At 38.9% G+C, this 17,107-nt stretch overlaps 3 protein-coding genes across 4 annotated transcripts; all 3 read left to right on the forward strand.

The window, feature by feature from the left end:
• The first annotated feature begins 1,021 nt into the window (after window positions 1-1,021).
• Window positions 1,022-9,064, forward strand: LOC122027031 (binding partner of ACD11 1-like). Of its 2 annotated transcripts, XM_042585830.1 has the most exons (6): window positions 1,022-1,209; window positions 2,014-2,108; window positions 5,672-5,791; window positions 6,991-7,066; window positions 7,781-7,894; window positions 8,421-9,064. In XM_042585830.1, exons 3-6 carry the CDS (start codon window positions 5,676-5,678, stop codon window positions 8,847-8,849), a joined length of 735 nt encoding a protein of 244 aa, XP_042441764.1. In that variant the 5' UTR covers window positions 1,022-1,209; window positions 2,014-2,108; window positions 5,672-5,675; the 3' UTR covers window positions 8,850-9,064. The 2 variants fall into 2 exon arrangements, with proteins under 2 accessions (XP_042441764.1, XP_042441763.1); XM_042585829.1 differs by lacking the exon at window positions 2,014-2,108.
• A 1,361-nt stretch (window positions 9,065-10,425) lies between these two features.
• LOC122027779 (aquaporin NIP2-1-like) lies at window positions 10,426-12,698 on the forward strand. Its single transcript, XM_042586787.1, has 5 exons — window positions 10,426-10,584; window positions 10,698-10,922; window positions 11,006-11,200; window positions 12,140-12,201; window positions 12,316-12,698. The coding sequence occupies exons 1-5, from the start codon at window positions 10,444-10,446 to the stop codon at window positions 12,590-12,592; spliced, it is 900 nt and encodes a 299-aa protein (XP_042442721.1). The 5' UTR covers window positions 10,426-10,443; the 3' UTR covers window positions 12,593-12,698.
• Window positions 12,699-12,942: 244 nt separating this feature from the next.
• LOC122027982 (pectinesterase-like) lies at window positions 12,943-14,720 on the forward strand. Its single transcript, XM_042586995.1, has 2 exons — window positions 12,943-13,948; window positions 14,026-14,720. Exons 1-2 carry the CDS (start codon window positions 12,943-12,945, stop codon window positions 14,718-14,720), a joined length of 1,701 nt encoding a protein of 566 aa, XP_042442929.1.
• Window positions 14,721-17,107: the final 2,387 nt, after the last annotated feature.

Below are 17,107 nucleotides of genomic sequence, written 5' to 3' on the forward strand. Positions count from 1 at the left end.
TAAGAAGGAACATCATCTAGTATCAACTCAGTAAAATCCACTAACAACTTCTAGATTTTGGGAATCCTCGTTGATCTGCTCTTGTCCATCTTCGTGTCTCTCAAGCACCGACTCCAAGCATTTCCTGAAGGGGTCCATATTGAGCTCCTCAAATCGAGCTGGGTGATCCTGGGGTAGAAGCTGATGAACTCAGAGTTCTTCTTGATCAAGTCTTTGAGGTACCGTTTCTCAAGATCTGATGGATTTCCATCTGCATCATCCTGTGGTTGTGTGCTCCTATCCGAAGTCCCAGATTGAATATCTTTACTATCCATTGATAGCCTTTTCGGTACCTTTCTGCAAGAGTTGTTATATTGAGGATTCTCCATCGGAGGATAAGGAGGATGAAAATATGGAGCGCTCTGCATGGGATATGGTTGAAACATAGGACCTGGTGGGGAGCATGCATAGGCCAATGTGGATAAATAGGAGGCTGAAATTGACATCGAAAATACTCTAGGTGGGGTGGTACTTTCGACTCCTAAGTGATCTTGCTATCAGCAACAATATCGCCAGCATACACAATTTGTGCATCCCCATGATCTTTCTGAGCCGTAGAATCTGCAAGAAATATAATGCTCGAGGCCTTCAGAGTAGAAAATTCAGATCACATTGACATTGCTTCTACAGCCTCAACCTCAAGCCATTGTCCAATCCCATACTTTTTCTTCCATAAATCCATAAAGGATGAGCAGGCTCCCTTTAACGTGAGACACCAAAATTTTTCGAAAAAGATATCAAATCTAGGAAAGGGTCCATGTCAAAACCAGCAGCTGCAGCACGTGCAAAGCCATGCCCTGTTCTTTGCGCAATACCATTTTGCGGATCTCAAGAATTTTCAAAAGATGAGCCATTGAATTCTCCTGATGCTTGGCAGATTCATTGGAATCAGAGCCGGCCCTGGCCCAGGGCCCAAATTATTCAGGGCCTATTTTTAATATATATATATATATATATATATATATATATATAAATTACTTTTTCTTTTTCTCTCGTTGAAACCTTCGCCGAAGTCCTTCTCTATCCCTCTCGCGACTCTTCGCCGAAGCCCTCCCCTCTAGAGCCCCAGCTCTCTCGCCCTCGGGATTCTCGTAGCCGAAGCCCTCCCTCGCCGTGCCTCCCTCCTCGCCGCGACAACTACAAGCCCTCTCTCAAAGGAGCCCTACATCGGTGAGACGAGGCTCTCTCTTCCGTTGTTAATTTTCCTCGCTGTTAATTTTCCTTGCTGTGCCTAACCTTCGCTCGCCGCGACGAAACTCCGTTGTCGTTGTCAGTAACACTCATGCTTTCTATTTTCTTGTTAATCATGTTTTGTTTCTGCACAACAACACAAATTGTTAGTTTCTGGTCCATTTGTTTTTAGGTCTTGATTGGCTCTTTTATTTCGATTGATCACTTTGAGCGATTGATTTTTGCCATATTAATCCAGTTATTGCATCAATTTTTACTTTTATTTCTCTTTTTGTTGCTCTAGATTAGGGATTTGGTTGCAGGGTTCGAGTAAATAATATGATAAAGGAATGCCTTTCCAATTGCTTATTTTTATCTAAGATCTGACATTTGAATATTTTCAAATTTTAAAAATTTTCATTCCAGTAGTTTGTTTGAGGCCTTTACTGGCGTGCTATGAAATTCGGATCCTGTGATTCCTAGTGTTATTGCTACTTAGTTAATGTCTGTAACTTGAGGGAAATTGGTAATTTCACTCTAGGTTCAGTATTTTTTAGAACCATATTGTTCAAAAGAGTGTGCAGTAGTTCATTTAGATGAATATATAAAAAGAGAGAAAGAGATTGGATGTGGAACGTAATTCAAAAGCTGTTGTCTATAGATTCATCTCATAATTTTCAACCAACTCTAACTACTCTCACCTGTAAGCTACTAAATATTTGATAAAGGTCACAATGTGGAGTTGTCACGTATGTATCATGCAAGTCTCTTGACCTTGTTTGCATTTGATCTTTATTGTTTCAGGTGTGAATTGGCCGATTTTGCTAATTTTCATAATAGAACTCCATGTCAACAGAATACTGTCCTGCTCACTTCTGACAGGGAATTAATTTGCTAGGGTAACAATTTTATTTACCTAGTACGGGTTGTTGCCTCATCTAAACATCATTAATTTTAGATCAATACTACAATTCTTTACTCTTATGTTCAATAGACCTTTGTGATGTCGTTAACATCATTTTGTGTGGTGGTTTTGTTAATTCTGAAACCAAATATTATGCATGATCATGTTAGATCACGAGTCTTTAATCTATATAAGCAGAAGATTTATGATTAGTTTACTCACTTATTTCAACACCATATTGAAATCGTATAACTCAAATTTGATTTTATGATAAATGAGTGTCATTTGGTGGCACTTATCCTTTTATAGGATATCATATGTGGCAAGTATATACATTAATTAGGCTGGAATAATAAAATGCTTTTGAGTTAAAAGAAAGTTTTAGTAGCTTTCATTCTTTTCGTGTTTCGTTTACATCACTTTCTTATTTGTTTACATTTGAATCCATGAGTTGTTTCAATTGATTAGTTGAACTTCGAACTTGAAACCAACATTATGAAGGAATTGGTGACACACTCTTTCATACCTTTTTTTTCCTTCTCTAACTATAGAACAAAGGGTAAATGATTTAGAGATTCATTAAAATTGATTATAAATTTTTCTTCACTGTCAGTGTTATTTTACTAAGAATTGTGATCATTCTTTGTAAATACCTTTTGCATTCAGAATAAAATTGATTACAAATAGAATTATCATTCTTAGATAATTTAATAATGTAGGAATGGGAAAAAAATTTATATCAATAATTTTAGAGCTGATGCTTCATTCTTAATTTCTATGTTAGATTAGTAGAAATTTATACGTAAATAAGAAAGGAACAATCATCTTATAATAAAAAATCATCTTCCAACTAAAAAGTTTCTTTATCCCATTTCAGAAAATAAAATTTTATAGATTAAAATAATTATTATTTAGGTTGATGAAGGATAAAATTGGGGCATTATTAATAGTTTCGCCCAGGGCCTTTAAATAACAAGGACCGGCTCTGATTGGAATTAGGCGGGTCTGGTTGTGAACCAGGCTGAGGTGACTGCTGAGTAGGGTGTGAATTCTGAGGGTGAGCTGGCCAACGGTTTTGGTTGTCTCTAATCATTGATTTCCAATTCCGCGGTTCAAGGCACGTTGGAAACTTCATCCTCAGTTAATCTACCATCCAGAATTTCCTCTTTCTCATCATTTTGAACATAACTTAAACATGGAAGTTCTTTCCCTTCAACTCTTCTGCCAATGGTGCCTCCATCGGAGGAATTTTCAGTGTTCGACAACTTCATCGAACCTGCAACACGTCACCACCGACTATAAACAACTTCATCCACCTTATCATCGTTATAAACTCGATCATTAGTCGCCTCGGTCTCATCTCCAATTTGAGATCAAGATTCTTCTTCAATTTCTTAAAGGTCAAATTCCTTCTCTAAATCATCTTCAAATTCGTCTAGGTTATCTCGGGTGTCAAAGCTATCATGCTCCATGGTGACACTTAATCTTCTCTTAACGAAGTTTGAGTATAACCAACGGGAAGAAAGTGACCTTTCATCTTCTTCTTCATCTTCTCCCGGTCATTGATCTTGGTTTTACCTTATCTATCTCGTGAACACCGCAAGTGCTCCCACCACGTCGATGCTAGGAGGCCCTTGAGTTTGATGACAACCAATTTTACTTTCATACAATCGGATACTTCCTCGTAATAAAAAATTTTCTCCACCTTGTTAATCCAATCAACAAAATTCTCAATCTCTGACGTATTAGAAAATTTGGGTAGATTAACTCAAAATCTGAGGTCTCCAAAATGCTCCTTCCGACCACGACGTTCCAACTCGATGGTGATATGGGTTCTCGAAGGTAGACTTAGATTTATGCTCTAAGATCTCACGATCCTCAAGATTTCGCGCCGCTAGACACCATGTTAAATTTGGAACTTGTTCTTGTAAATCTTCAATCGTCATCATGTCCTGAATGCTACAATCACGGTGCTCGGCTTACTCAATCGGAACCTGTCTATTAATGCCACCGTGACCACGACCACGACAGCCTTTTAGGATTTGATGCTCAGCTTCCTCAAACGGAACCTATCTGCTCTGATACCAACTGATGTCGGGTAGGATAGCGATTATCTTGTGACCTAACGAGAAGAAGGATTTGAGGAGAAAACAAGAAAAGAAATCGCCATCCTCTATATTTTTACAAAAAAAAGGAAATTTTATTTAATAACCAAGGATAATCTCTCAAACGGCTAAACAGACGCTTATATAAACTCTAAACCCTAAAACACAAAAAAAATGGAAAGAAATTGTAACATATAGACCGTAATTCCTAACTTATAAAGAAAAGCAAAACAATCCTATTAGAAAGGAAAAATTCTTAATAGACTCACAATTCTAAAATCGCTAAACAGACTCAAGATTCAAAAATACAAAAAATGAAAATTATCAAAAATACCAAAAAAATCTGAAAATTACAAAAAAAAATAAAAAACCCAACGAATCCTCCTGCCACATGAGCCTACTTGAGCCTGCAGATTCAAATGGCTGATGTTCAGGTCCATAATCTGTAGTATGAATTTTATTTATGGATTCAAGAAAAGCTGATTTATTCATCTTTCTATAGCTGATTGAACATAAAACTGATATTTAGGCTAACTAATATATTCTGAGAGGTTTATAGATGAGGTTTTAGAATTCATCAATTGGTAGATAATATTCTTTCATCTGAATTTTATCATTTCTTTCCATTTGTTTCTAGTAATTATATTGATGTGATAAAGGATATGCATGATAGTATTGTTTCTAGTTTCACTTCTTCTGAAATTGTGCTAAAAAAATTTCCTAGGTATAACTGGGATTGCACCAGGTGCTAGATTTAAGTCCTTATCTTTCCAGATTAATAGTCGTTGAACTAATCAATGATTTTTAAATAGAGCTCCTTGGATTCTTGGTGCATTTTAAGATAAACCTCATCGGTATATGCTATTTGTAGATGACATTGTGTTAATTGATGATAGTATAATTAGATTAAATTCAAAGTTGAATTGTTGAGGAAACTATATAAACTAAAGGGTTTAAGATAATTAGAAGAAAAACTGCACACGTGTAATGTTATTCATTGATGGAATAGTTAAGATGGATGAACATAAAATCCATCGAAGTGTTTTCTACATCTCAAGTCTATTATTTAACAAGGGAATGAAGATATAATAATAGGATAAAGAATGAATGGTTAAAAGGAAGAGGAGATTGTGGAGTTTTATGTGATTGTCATGCCTCCCTTTGACTAAAAGAAAAAATTTCAAGTCTGTGGCAGTGTGTTATGACCCATCAAGTTTTATACATTGGAATGCTGGTTTGTTAGGAAATAGCATACAATAAATTAATGTAATAGAAATGAGAATGCTTAGATGAATGAGTGATGAAGACAATGACTTGTTTCATTTATTTTCTGATATAAGAGTTCATTTTTAAGGCCAACTTAAGATTTTTTTAATTATAATTTTTTACTTCATTTGCTACTAACGATAATTTGTTGCAATAGTTAATAGGAGTGACAATTGATCATTTGCAGAATCATGAGCGCTGGCGGTTATACAGTGCAAGTCATAAACCTCTCTCCTGCTGCAACTGAAAGAGATTTATATGATTTCTTTTCTTTTTCGGGTGCTGTTGAACACATTGAGATCATAAGGTCATGGGTTGATTAATATTTCTTATTTTACTAATTTAAAATATTCATCCATATTCTTTCTTCCAACTCTTTGATAATTTGTTTATGAATCTGCTAGTGTTTGTTCTTCTTTTGCTTTGCAATATTCCTTTTCTTTCTAGAAAAAAATCTTCTCCTTTTTTTAAAAAAAAATCCTTTGGACAAAGAATTTTATTTTATTTCTTGAATCTTCTAATACAGTTCTTTTTTGTACACTCTAATCTTAATCATGCTGGAGATTTATAAGGTCTTGTTTAATAGAGAGATGGAAACACACTTTTTCATCAATATTGAGTCAGTGACCGTCCCGCAAAAGCTCATTTAGTTTGATTTTGTTTAACGACATTAAGAAGCCAGTTTTCTTAAACTATAATGACAATATCAAGAAGTTTAAGCCATTAATGAACTTTTAATTCATTGTAAAATCTTTTATCATTTAGGACATTTTTGTCCTTCAATTTTGATATTTTCGTATCTCATTTCTATACATCACTACATTTTATTTATTTCTTCAATCATACTAATACTTTTAATAATTCCTAAGTGTTTGCATTAGATTTTTGTTGAGTTAATTTGTGTATATTATTTTAAATTTACATTACGTTAATTGATATATTTCATAATGACTATTTTTGTGAGTTGAACTTACATCATGGCACCTATGGCATTTTAATAGTATGATAAAATTTATTTATCTAAGCTAAATATTTTTAATTATGATAATATTCATTTTCTAACATTTAAAATAAGTTAGTTTAAAGAAACTAATAGTATAATGAAAATAAACAATATAATAAATAGGTTTGTAAATTGACATTTTAAATCATGACCTTTAGTGTTTTTTTTTTTCAGTGCGGTTTTATCATAGCTATGTCAAACCTCTCTTTAATCTCTAAAAATAATACTTATGTTGTACTTTTATCAACAAATTATAGCTGTCCCTAGTCGTTTTCTCACATGCATTATGCCAAACAAAGTATAAGTCCGTGGTGGCCGTTCACTATTACTATGCATGTTAAACTCAAAATTATTTGCAGTAATTCCTTCCTGATGCAATTTTGTTGCTTTTATTAAAATACATTTTTCACATTGAAGAGTCCATGGTTTTGTGGTTTTTCTGCTACTTTTCTACTTATTGAACTAATGGTGATAGATTTTGAACTTTGGAATTCTGTTGACAGATCTGAGGACCATCCTTCTACTGCATATGTAACTTTCAAGGAGATTCGCGCCTTGCAAACTGCTGTCCTTCTAAGTGTAAGCTGTAATTTCTTTATGGAAAAGTTTATATAGATGATTACAATTGTTATTGAAATTAATTCCTTAAGCATAAATGATTCTCCTTTATTTCTATATGATCTTTACATATGGATTTCATGACCCCTTTGGCTTGTGCATTTGGCTGTCGAAACTTTGCTGCCAATTTTTTTTGTATTTTTAACTCTTACATTTTTCTCTTGTTTGTTGTAGTTAACCTTTTTGAACTCATTCAATTCTTTTCCCTTCAATGTATTGTCTTTAATCATTTCAAAGTGAGATGTGCGAGAGATTTGTTCAATATATGTATATATATATATACTTTGACATATGTGTTTTTATTATTTTTCCATGGTATTAGCTTTGTTACTTGCCATGCAATAATTTGTCCAAGGATTTATTGTCATCCATGTAAAGTCATTGTCATGCTAGTTAATTGTGTATGACTTCTTACCTTTCTGTTTTATCTTTCAGTGTGTATTTATATTTATACATGTAAACTTATGACTGTATCTTAAGATCATAGGTATTAATCTTCTCATCGTTGTCAATATTTTGTTAGATTAATCAATAGATTTTGTTTTTTTTTTAAATTTCATCATTAAGTTCTGCTAAAATTATTGCTAACATTGAAAGATGAAATTATACATTCCGGCTGCCTTCTGTCTAATTTGTTTTATTTTAACTTGCCTAAAACTTGCTGTATTCTCGTAGGGCGCTACAATCATTGATCAGCCCGTATGTATAACAAGCCTAGGACATTATGATGAAGCATGTAGTTTCTGGGACCAGCCATCGTGGAAAGTGGAAGACGATACTGAGTTCTCGGTATGAATCGTAGAACACGTTTTGGTGAAGTCTATATGTATGTGCCTTTTTAAAGTTTTAGTTCCTATAGGTATGAACTTGGAATGTCACAGAATAATTCAATCTACCATTTTGCAAGAAATAGAGATTCAGCTACCATTAAACGTGACCATTGACAAGGACAGAAGCGCTAATATTCTTCTCCTTTGTAATTGATTTTCTCTTAACTCTTTAAATTCAAGATCATGCTGATAAATTTGCATACCAGATCTTGATGTAAAAGAAATATTTGACTTTAGGTGAATGCAGCATGTCAATTCTATAGTTTAAAATGCACCCTTCATATGTAGACTTCTTCTTTTCAGTACCTGTTTCTGTAGAAGTTTAACACTTAAAAGGAGGATCCTTATCATTATGAGGATTCAAAATTTTAGATTAGGATTAACAGCTAATTCCAATTTTATTTACTGGAACATCAAATTCGGATGGATCAAAAGATAAATTTCCAGGAAATCTTTGACATTAAAGCTAAAAATTTAATCTTCAGACAGCTCGTGGCGATCACTTCAGGACTACTCCAAGGGAAGCTGTGACTATGGCTCAGGACGTTGTTGTAAGAATGCTGTCGACGGGCTACCAACTAAGCAAAGATGCCTTATCGAGGGCCAGAGCTTTCGATGAATCTCATCAGGTTTCAGCCACTGCAGCAGCGAAAGTTGCTGATCTGAGCAAAAGAGTTGGACTAACTGACACAATTTATGCTGGTGTTGATGCTGTGCGATCCGTCGACGAAAGGTACCATGTATCTGAGACGACGAGGACAGTTGTAAGTGCAACAGGCAGAACGGCAGCGGCTGTCACAAACACTGTCGTGAGCAGTAGCTATTTCTCTGCAGGAGCTTTGTTAGTTTCAGATGTTCTCAACCGAGCTGCAAAGGCTGCAGCAGACTTAGCCAAACATGGAAATCAAAAGTGAAACATGATGTTTAGTGAGTGCATGTGAAAATGGGTTTGTGTTCATAACCTGGTCAATGTATAACTTGTATCACGGCGAGTCACTTTGATCGGTAGAGTTCGTAAGCGAAATAAGTCGGCGTTGTCAATTGTTATTGCTGTATCATGTTACATCACACATGTCTGTGTTTGGATAGTGAATTTGATGCTTTTAAGGAACCTTCTACCGTATGTAAATCTCCAATGGAAAAGTCCTCCATACAAGATGTCAGATTCTCATGGCTGTTTTGTGCCTATTTGTTCATATCATTGAATGCTGTCCACTTCAAATCAATTTATTATGATCGTATATAAATGCGTGATTTATGAATAAATTGATAGATTTGTAGTTTAAGTACCAGTGGACTTACATCAGTTTAACTAACAAATTTGACTAGGTCTAGAATCTGAAATCTAAAATTAACAACATCTAGTTAGATCAAGTGAATAATAATTTGAAATTTTGATTGTTAATTAAGTAGATAGAATAGTGCATATGATGAAATGCCGGTGGAAAAGAAATCTATCGAAGGTTGACGTCAGTTGTGTTGCTTTTGAGAGTGAAATTTTGGAATACGAAAACGAAAATATCTACCAATGTTCTAAAAGAAATTAACAAGCTCGACAACAGCAAATTAACAAAATAATCAACGACCCTAAAAAATAACTAACGAGTAGGAATGAGCTCATTTGAGTATTATGTAGTCACAACATGACTCGCACGAGATAAATATACCATAATTAATAATTGTTCAGTTGTGAAAGTCAATGAGATGGATGTTGTGTTGCCTTTTGAGTGAAATTTTGGAATAGGAAAATGAAAATATCTACCAATATTCCAAAAGAAATTAACAAGCCGACAACAGCAAATTAACAAAATAATCAAAAACCTTAAGAAATAACTAACGAGTAGGAATGAGCTCATTTGAGTATTATGTAATCACAACAGTGCCCTATACACGTTGACCACCTTGACTTTGATCTCTACCGTGACAATAAAGTAGGGTCTCTCATCATCATCGCATCAATAATGCAGCACCATGATGTATGTAGCTTTTGAGACTGGTTCAATGCCTGGTGCCCTCGATTAATTTGATAAACCTGATTACTGGTGCTAATCTTCAACTGTTGCTGTTCGTATTAGAGAGATCAAATTAAATTAAGCATAAACAGTTAACTAACTATTAAAAAGGAAGTAGGATTACAATCATCATAACGATATGTTTGTTTATAACGAAGTCAACCCTCTCATAAGCATGCCCCTAGTTATTTGGACGTCACACATAAAAGTTTTTAAGTCTTTATTTAAAATGTAAGGATAATTGCCAACTAAGTTAGCTGACATCCTTAATTACTTGTAAATTGAAGTATGTTTTGTTTTATTATCAATTGGATGAGGATGTATATCACGCTTTCATATTTTAAACTCATTTTTCTTCTGTTTTGTTCCAGGAGTTGAGGCCATTCCTCTGACCCTTTTCCCGGCACCACCTCATCATTTGTCCCTTATAAATACTGAGATATTTCGATCATGCATGATGATCAAGAACAGACATAAACAGAGTTGATCCATCGACATGGCTTCTCATTCCAACGAAATCCATGACATCGACGTCGCCACGGCACAGAACAGTACTGCTCGAGACACCTTCTACCTCCCTTTGCCCCCCCGTCGCAGGTCCTTCATGGACTTCTTCCCGCCATTTCTTTTCCAGAAGGTGCTGCACCAATATAATTTCGCACAACTATTCTAGATCATTCGTTTGTTGATTTGATATTCGATGAATTCAAAGTGTTCGACAATGCGTCAGGGTGATTAATTAAATTACAGGTTGTTTCGGAGGTGATATCTACGTTTCTGCTGGTGTTCGTGACCTGCGGCAGCGGTGCCCTCAGCAAGCACAACCCGTCGCAGGTGTCGCAGTTGGGGGCGTCGGTCGCCGGCGGTCTGATCGTCACTGTGATGATCTACGCCGTCGGCCACATTTCAGGGGCGCACATGAACCCCGCCGTCACCTTGGCCTTCGCCGTCTCCAGGCACTTCCCGTGGGTTCAGGTCCGTCGATCATTAAGAAAACTAGATATCAAAATCGGAATTTCATGCAACTGTTCTCTGAGGTACGTTAATTCGATATGTAGGTGCCTTTCTACTGGGGAGCTCAAATAACAGGCTCTACGATCGCCTCCTTCATCCTGCGCGAGCTTCTCCACCCGATCACCGATCTCGGGACGACGACGCCGTCAGGCAACGCCGGAAAGGCCTTGGTGGCCGAGATCGTCGTCACCTTCAACATGATGTTCGTCACTCTTGCGGTCGCGACCGACACAAGAGCTGTGAGTTTAATTAATCCCCATTGATACAATTATTAACTAACAGCTGAATCTCAATTAGTATATAGACAATATTTGATCATGTCGGAAAGTAAGAAGGTGGAAAGTTGAGATGTGGCGGCTTCGCTGATCGGATGTAGACCTCGCTCTGCTATGTAAAATAAGTAATGACAGTGTTGAGCCAGGCAAGAGATTCCAGACGTTGGTCCTTCGACGCTAAGTTAGTCACTGGAAGTGTAGAAGAAAAGCGGAACAACAGTAAAGTAGGTGTAAACAGTGACTCACGCGTACTTCCGTCGGTGATGGACCCCCTTTATATAGAGTCCTGGTGGGCAACGTGTATGCTCCTCGAGGCATACAATTCATCCGTCGATCATGCCTTGTGTCAACGGTACTATCTCCTAGAAGGATATCAAGTGATACGACCACAGTCCTGTTGCATGACCGAGCGGGGTAACCACTCGGCTGGGACTCCACTCTGTTGATGGCCAAGTCCCGCTACTTGACTGAGCGAGATAGCCGCTCAGCCGAGACCCCTCCGCTCTGTCCAGTCGCTCTTCCCTACGGTGACTGTGTAGTAGTGAGACCTCGACGTTCGGGCAAGCTCTCCGGTCTCTAATTAAACGTTCTGTTGTTCCATATTGAGTGTCTGATTATCATGTCACTGTATCCCGAGCTGGACAGGTGGTCTGCTCGGACACGTCTCGCCTCGGTAGGGTATTGATCGTCCCGACTGGCCGTTGCAACGGTCCTCGACACTCCTCTCTCCGGTCGGGCATTGACCGTCCTAACCAGCCGGTGTAATCGTCCTCCGTTCGATCCTTTGACACTCTAATGTTGACCATCTTAACTTTAACGTCTACCTTGATAATTGATCTCGTGTCAGGTAAACCTGTTTAGATCGTCACATCAATATTGATTGCCGATTAATTCTGATTGCAGGTAGGAGAGTTGGCTGGCTTAGCAGTAGGTTCTGCAGTCTGCATTACCTCAATTTTCGCAGGGTAAAAAACCAAATTAATTAACTAATTAAGAAAGTCTGAATCTGCATAAAAATGTTGATTAGTTATATCTAGAATCAATTAATATTTAATGAGGAGATTGAATTGTTCATGGAGGCCGATATCCGGAGGATCAATGAACCCTGCGAGGACTCTGGGACCTGCGTTCGCAAGCGACATTTATAGGTCCGTGTGGGTATACCTCATCGGCCCTCCGATCGGCACAGTCGCCGGCGCGCTGGTCTACAACTTCATACGACTGCGCGGCCCAACCCTATCAGATCCGTCGCAGAAAGGCAGCCAGAAGTCCCCTTCCATCAAGACGCGCCGCATGCAGAGGCAGGACAGCTCTCTCCCTGCGAATGACGATGGCGACGCAGTTGCCACTGTATGAATTAATTAGTTAAGTGTAATATTTCAGATAAGTGTAATCGTGCATGTCTCTGAAAATAATATTTCTAGTGATGTGCTAGAAAATGGAAGATGATGGGAATGCTAAAATGGGGAAATAATTCCCAATCTGTGCCGTTTTCTCCGGACTTCCAATCAGGATACGTGAGGAGGAGAAATGTCTTGCTAATTCTGTGGCCTTCTCTTCGATTTGATCGCCGCTATATAAACGATCAACTGTCGCCGGACGGTTTCCATTCGATTACACAAAAGCCACCAATAAAACCAGGAGCTCCGGCTCCCAATCCTCTTTAATAAATTTATAATTTTATAAATTAAAATAATTAAAGAGGTATGGCAAATCAAGCCATGTTAGGAGCTTTTGCCGCCATCCTATTGGTGGCCGCGGTGATCGGCGTGATCGCGTCGGTGGTGAATAACGACCACAAGTCGCCGTCGTCGTCGTCGTCGTCTCCGACGGAGGAGGAGCAGTCGTTGCCGTCCACGGCGCCCACGTCCATAAAAGCCCTCTGCGCCCAGACCGATTACGGCGATGTGTGCATGCGCACCGTCGGCGCTGTCAATTCCTCTGCCTCCGACCCCAAGGCGTACATCCAGGCCGCCTTCCAGGCAGCCATAGACGAGGTCAACGGCGCCTTCCACCTCACCAACAATGTCAGCGCCGGGGCCACCGACGAGTTCAACAAGAACGCCTTCGCCGACTGCAAGTCGCTGCTGGAGTACGCCACCGAGGAGCTGCAGGCCGCGATGACGGAGTCGCACGACGTCGATGGCTTAGCGCGGCGCACGGACGACATCAAGTCCTGGCTCTCCGCCGTCATCACCTACCAGGAGACCTGCATCGACGGCATCACCCAGCCGGAGCTGCAGGACTCGATGCGGAAGGGCTTGACTACGGCGCAGCAAGTCACCAGCAACGCCATCGCCTTCGTCGACGCCCTCAGCTCGCTGTTCAAGTCCTTCGACTTGAACAGCTTCAATATCACGACCTCAGGACGGCGACTTCTGTCGGACCACGGCAAGTACCCGACGTGGTTCTCGGGGCACGACAGGAAGCTTTTGGCCGCGCAATCGAGGGGGCAATTGAAGCCCAACGTGGTGGTGGCCCAGGACGGGAGCGGCAACTTCAAGACCATAAGCGCCGCGCTCAACGCCATGCCGAAGACGTCCACCGGGAGGTACGTGATCTACGTCAAGGCCGGCATCTACAAGGAATACGTGATGGTGACCAAGGACATGAACCAAGTCTTCATGTACGGAGATGGACCAAGAAATACGATCGTGACAGGGAGCAAGAACTTCGTCGACGGCGTCGGCACTATGAACACGGCCACATTTGGTACAAATTAATTAATTACTTCTCGATCGATCTCCTTCCTCGATCGATTTGATGCTGATTAAATTATGTTCCTGCAGCTGTGGTGGGACAGGGCTTTATCGCCAAGTCGATGGGATTCAGCAACACCGCCGGCGCCATAAAGCACCAAGCGGTGGCGCTCCGCGTGCAGTCCGACATGGCGGCCTTCTTCAACTGCCGAATGGACGGGTACCAGGACACGCTCTACGTGCACGCCCACCGCCAGTTCTACCGCAACTGCATCATCTCCGGCACCGTCGATTTCATCTTCGGCGACTCCGCCGCCGTCTTCCAGAACTGCCTCATCGTCGTGCGCCGCCCGATGGACAACCAGCAGAACATCGTGACGGCGCACGGCCGCACCGAAGCCAGGGAAGCCACCGGCATCGTCATCCAGAACTGCCGCATCGTTCCCGACCAGAAGCTCTTCCCCGACCGGTTGAAGATCCCCAGCTACCTCGGCCGCCCTTGGAAGGCCTACGCCCTCACCGTCGTGATGGAGTCCACCATCGGCGACCTGATACGCCCCGAAGGGTGGATGCCATGGGACGGGAATCTATACCTTGACACTCTGTACTACGCCGAGTACGGCAACCGCGGCCCGGGCGCCGGCACCAGCAGCCGCGTTAACTGGAAAGGATTCCATGTCATCGACAAGAAAACTGCTCAGCAGTACACCGTCGAGCCATTCATCCAAGGCAGCCAGTGGATCAAGTACACAGGCATTGGTTACTTCCCTGGCCTCAAATACTGAACTCATCTCCACTGATTCGAAGCCACAACAGAGAACAAGAACTGAAGCTGGGTTGCTGCTTTTTGTTAATCTGAAGAGGAAGAGAAGGATTAGAACAGTGGAAAAGAGGCAGGGTTCTGGAATTCTTCTTTGAAATCTGTATTCTAAACACAATCTCAATTTTTCTGTGAAATATACAAATTTAGCCTCCCAATTCTTCACTTGGAGTTCATGGTAAAAAGATTGAGTTTGACTTCTATTTGTTGACCACAATCGCCTTTTAGACGTTCAGTCTCGTCTGCTCATACATTTTTTTTGCTAAAACTATAATATATTTATTTTCTATTTAAAATTTGATTCTAAATATAATATAAAAAAATTATTTTCTATTATATGTTATATCATCGCACAGAGAAAAAGAAAAAGACATGCCTTTTATTAATCTGTGAATAAATTTAAAATGAATTTGTATATAAATTCTAGTGTCTTTTCTGATTTAAAAGTAAGTTAAAATTTTATAATATATAGAATATAATTTGATAGCATTTATGATAAAATTTATTAACACCTACTAGTGCTTGTAAAACAATTTAATAACACTTAAAATTTATCTTAAGATCTTTAAAAAGTACATACTTATCCGGTCTAAAATGGATGGAGATGGCATACTAAACAAGTGGCTCTAATGTTGATTGTATGAATATTCTAAATTGGTAAACAATGACTTCGAGTCGTGCTGTGTGTCAAAAAGAACATCAACAACTTGTCTAGGGAGGGGATCTTCGGCGTAAATACTCCGACACTCAAGTTAGTGACCGATCGAAGCAGTACACAGTAGATGAATAGTAGATGCATAATGTAGCTTGTGTATAGCGTTTGCATAATGTAAGCATACCTGCACTTGTAGATGGAGATCTCCTTTTATAGTGTTAATATTTTGTTTATACATGAATTTCAAATTATTTTTGAAAATGGATAGATAATAAAGATGTTTTGACACTTTTGTCAAAATGTATCCACAATCTCTGCGTTTGACAGAGTGGAAGCTTCTAGAGTGCAACTTGCATTTGTAATATTCTCTATCATCTGTGGCATAAAGTGTGAAAAAGGAATGTGAGGTCGTTGAGTTGAAGGACTCTTAATTAATATGCTTAGCTGGCAAACCGACCAAGCCTCTTCCGTAGTCCAATCGGTATTGCTACCAGGAATGATGACGTCGGGCAGGATAGCAATTATCCTACGGGCTGACGCAAAGAGGAAAATTAAAAAAAAGATAGATCCGCTACCTTAGCGGCCCCCCTAGTGCCGGCCCCACGGATATGGAGGGAGGTTCATGTTGAAGAGGAAAATTAAAGAGAAGACAAGAAGAGGAACCTCCAAGATGGAAACTTTTTATTAAAACTTGAGAGTTAATCCCTCAACATCTAAATATGACTTTTATATAGACCATAACCTAAAACTCATATAAGGAAAGAAATTACAATAATTATAATTAATAGATCTTAATTCCAATCTTGTAAAGAAAGAAAATATATTTTTATGTGAAAAGAAAAATAATTAACTTAACGATGTTAACTCAAATTAAGACGCGGATCAAGACAAATCCTCTTTAAAAAATACCAATAATATGAAAATTATCCTAAATATCCCAAAAATTAAAAAAAAATCAATAATAGCAAAAAGGCTCTTAAAAGGGTTTAAACGGTAGAATTTGGGGTTGAAAATTTGACGATTATAGTTTCACTGGTAATAAACGTAGGTTTTCGAATTCTGCACGCGTGATGAAAAAAAAAAGTCTGATTTCGAGTTCTAAGTTAAAAGTTATGTCCGTTTAAAATTTAAAGACTCATATTGGACTTCAACACATGTTGGGCCTGCATCAATCTCCTCAACTTGAAAAGAACTCCCCCTTGAGTTCATATTAACTTCATTAGCAATCGTCGAATAAGGAGTTATGTGCTTCACGTTAAAGACATTCGAAGTCTTTAGATGGCTAGGAACACACAACGTGTATGCATTGTCGTTAATCTTCTACAGTATCTAGCATGGTCAAATTTTTTGATCCTTTAGCTTATTATATTCACCAACAGAGAAACGATCATGAATTAATACAGCGTAGACAAAATCTCCAATTTCAAAAAGTACCCGTCGACGATGATGATCGACCCAAGCCTTATATTTAGTATTGCTTTCCATAATTACATGTTCCACTTGCTCATGAATACCTCAAAGATGCGCTATCATCTCATTTACTTTGGGACTAATTCTCCCTACATGTGGAATAGGGGCTAAGTCTAGAACTCTTGATGGATTTTGGCCATAGACAATCTTAAAAGAACTCGATCTCATTGTCCTATTTTTTGATCTTTTGTAGGCAAACTCTGCTTGAGGTAATACCAAGTCCCACT

The sequence above is a fragment of the Zingiber officinale genome, chromosome 10A (genome assembly GCF_018446385.1).
Source record: "Zingiber officinale cultivar Zhangliang chromosome 10A, Zo_v1.1, whole genome shotgun sequence".
In the NCBI taxonomy this organism is placed as follows: domain Eukaryota; kingdom Viridiplantae; phylum Streptophyta; class Magnoliopsida; order Zingiberales; family Zingiberaceae; genus Zingiber; species Zingiber officinale.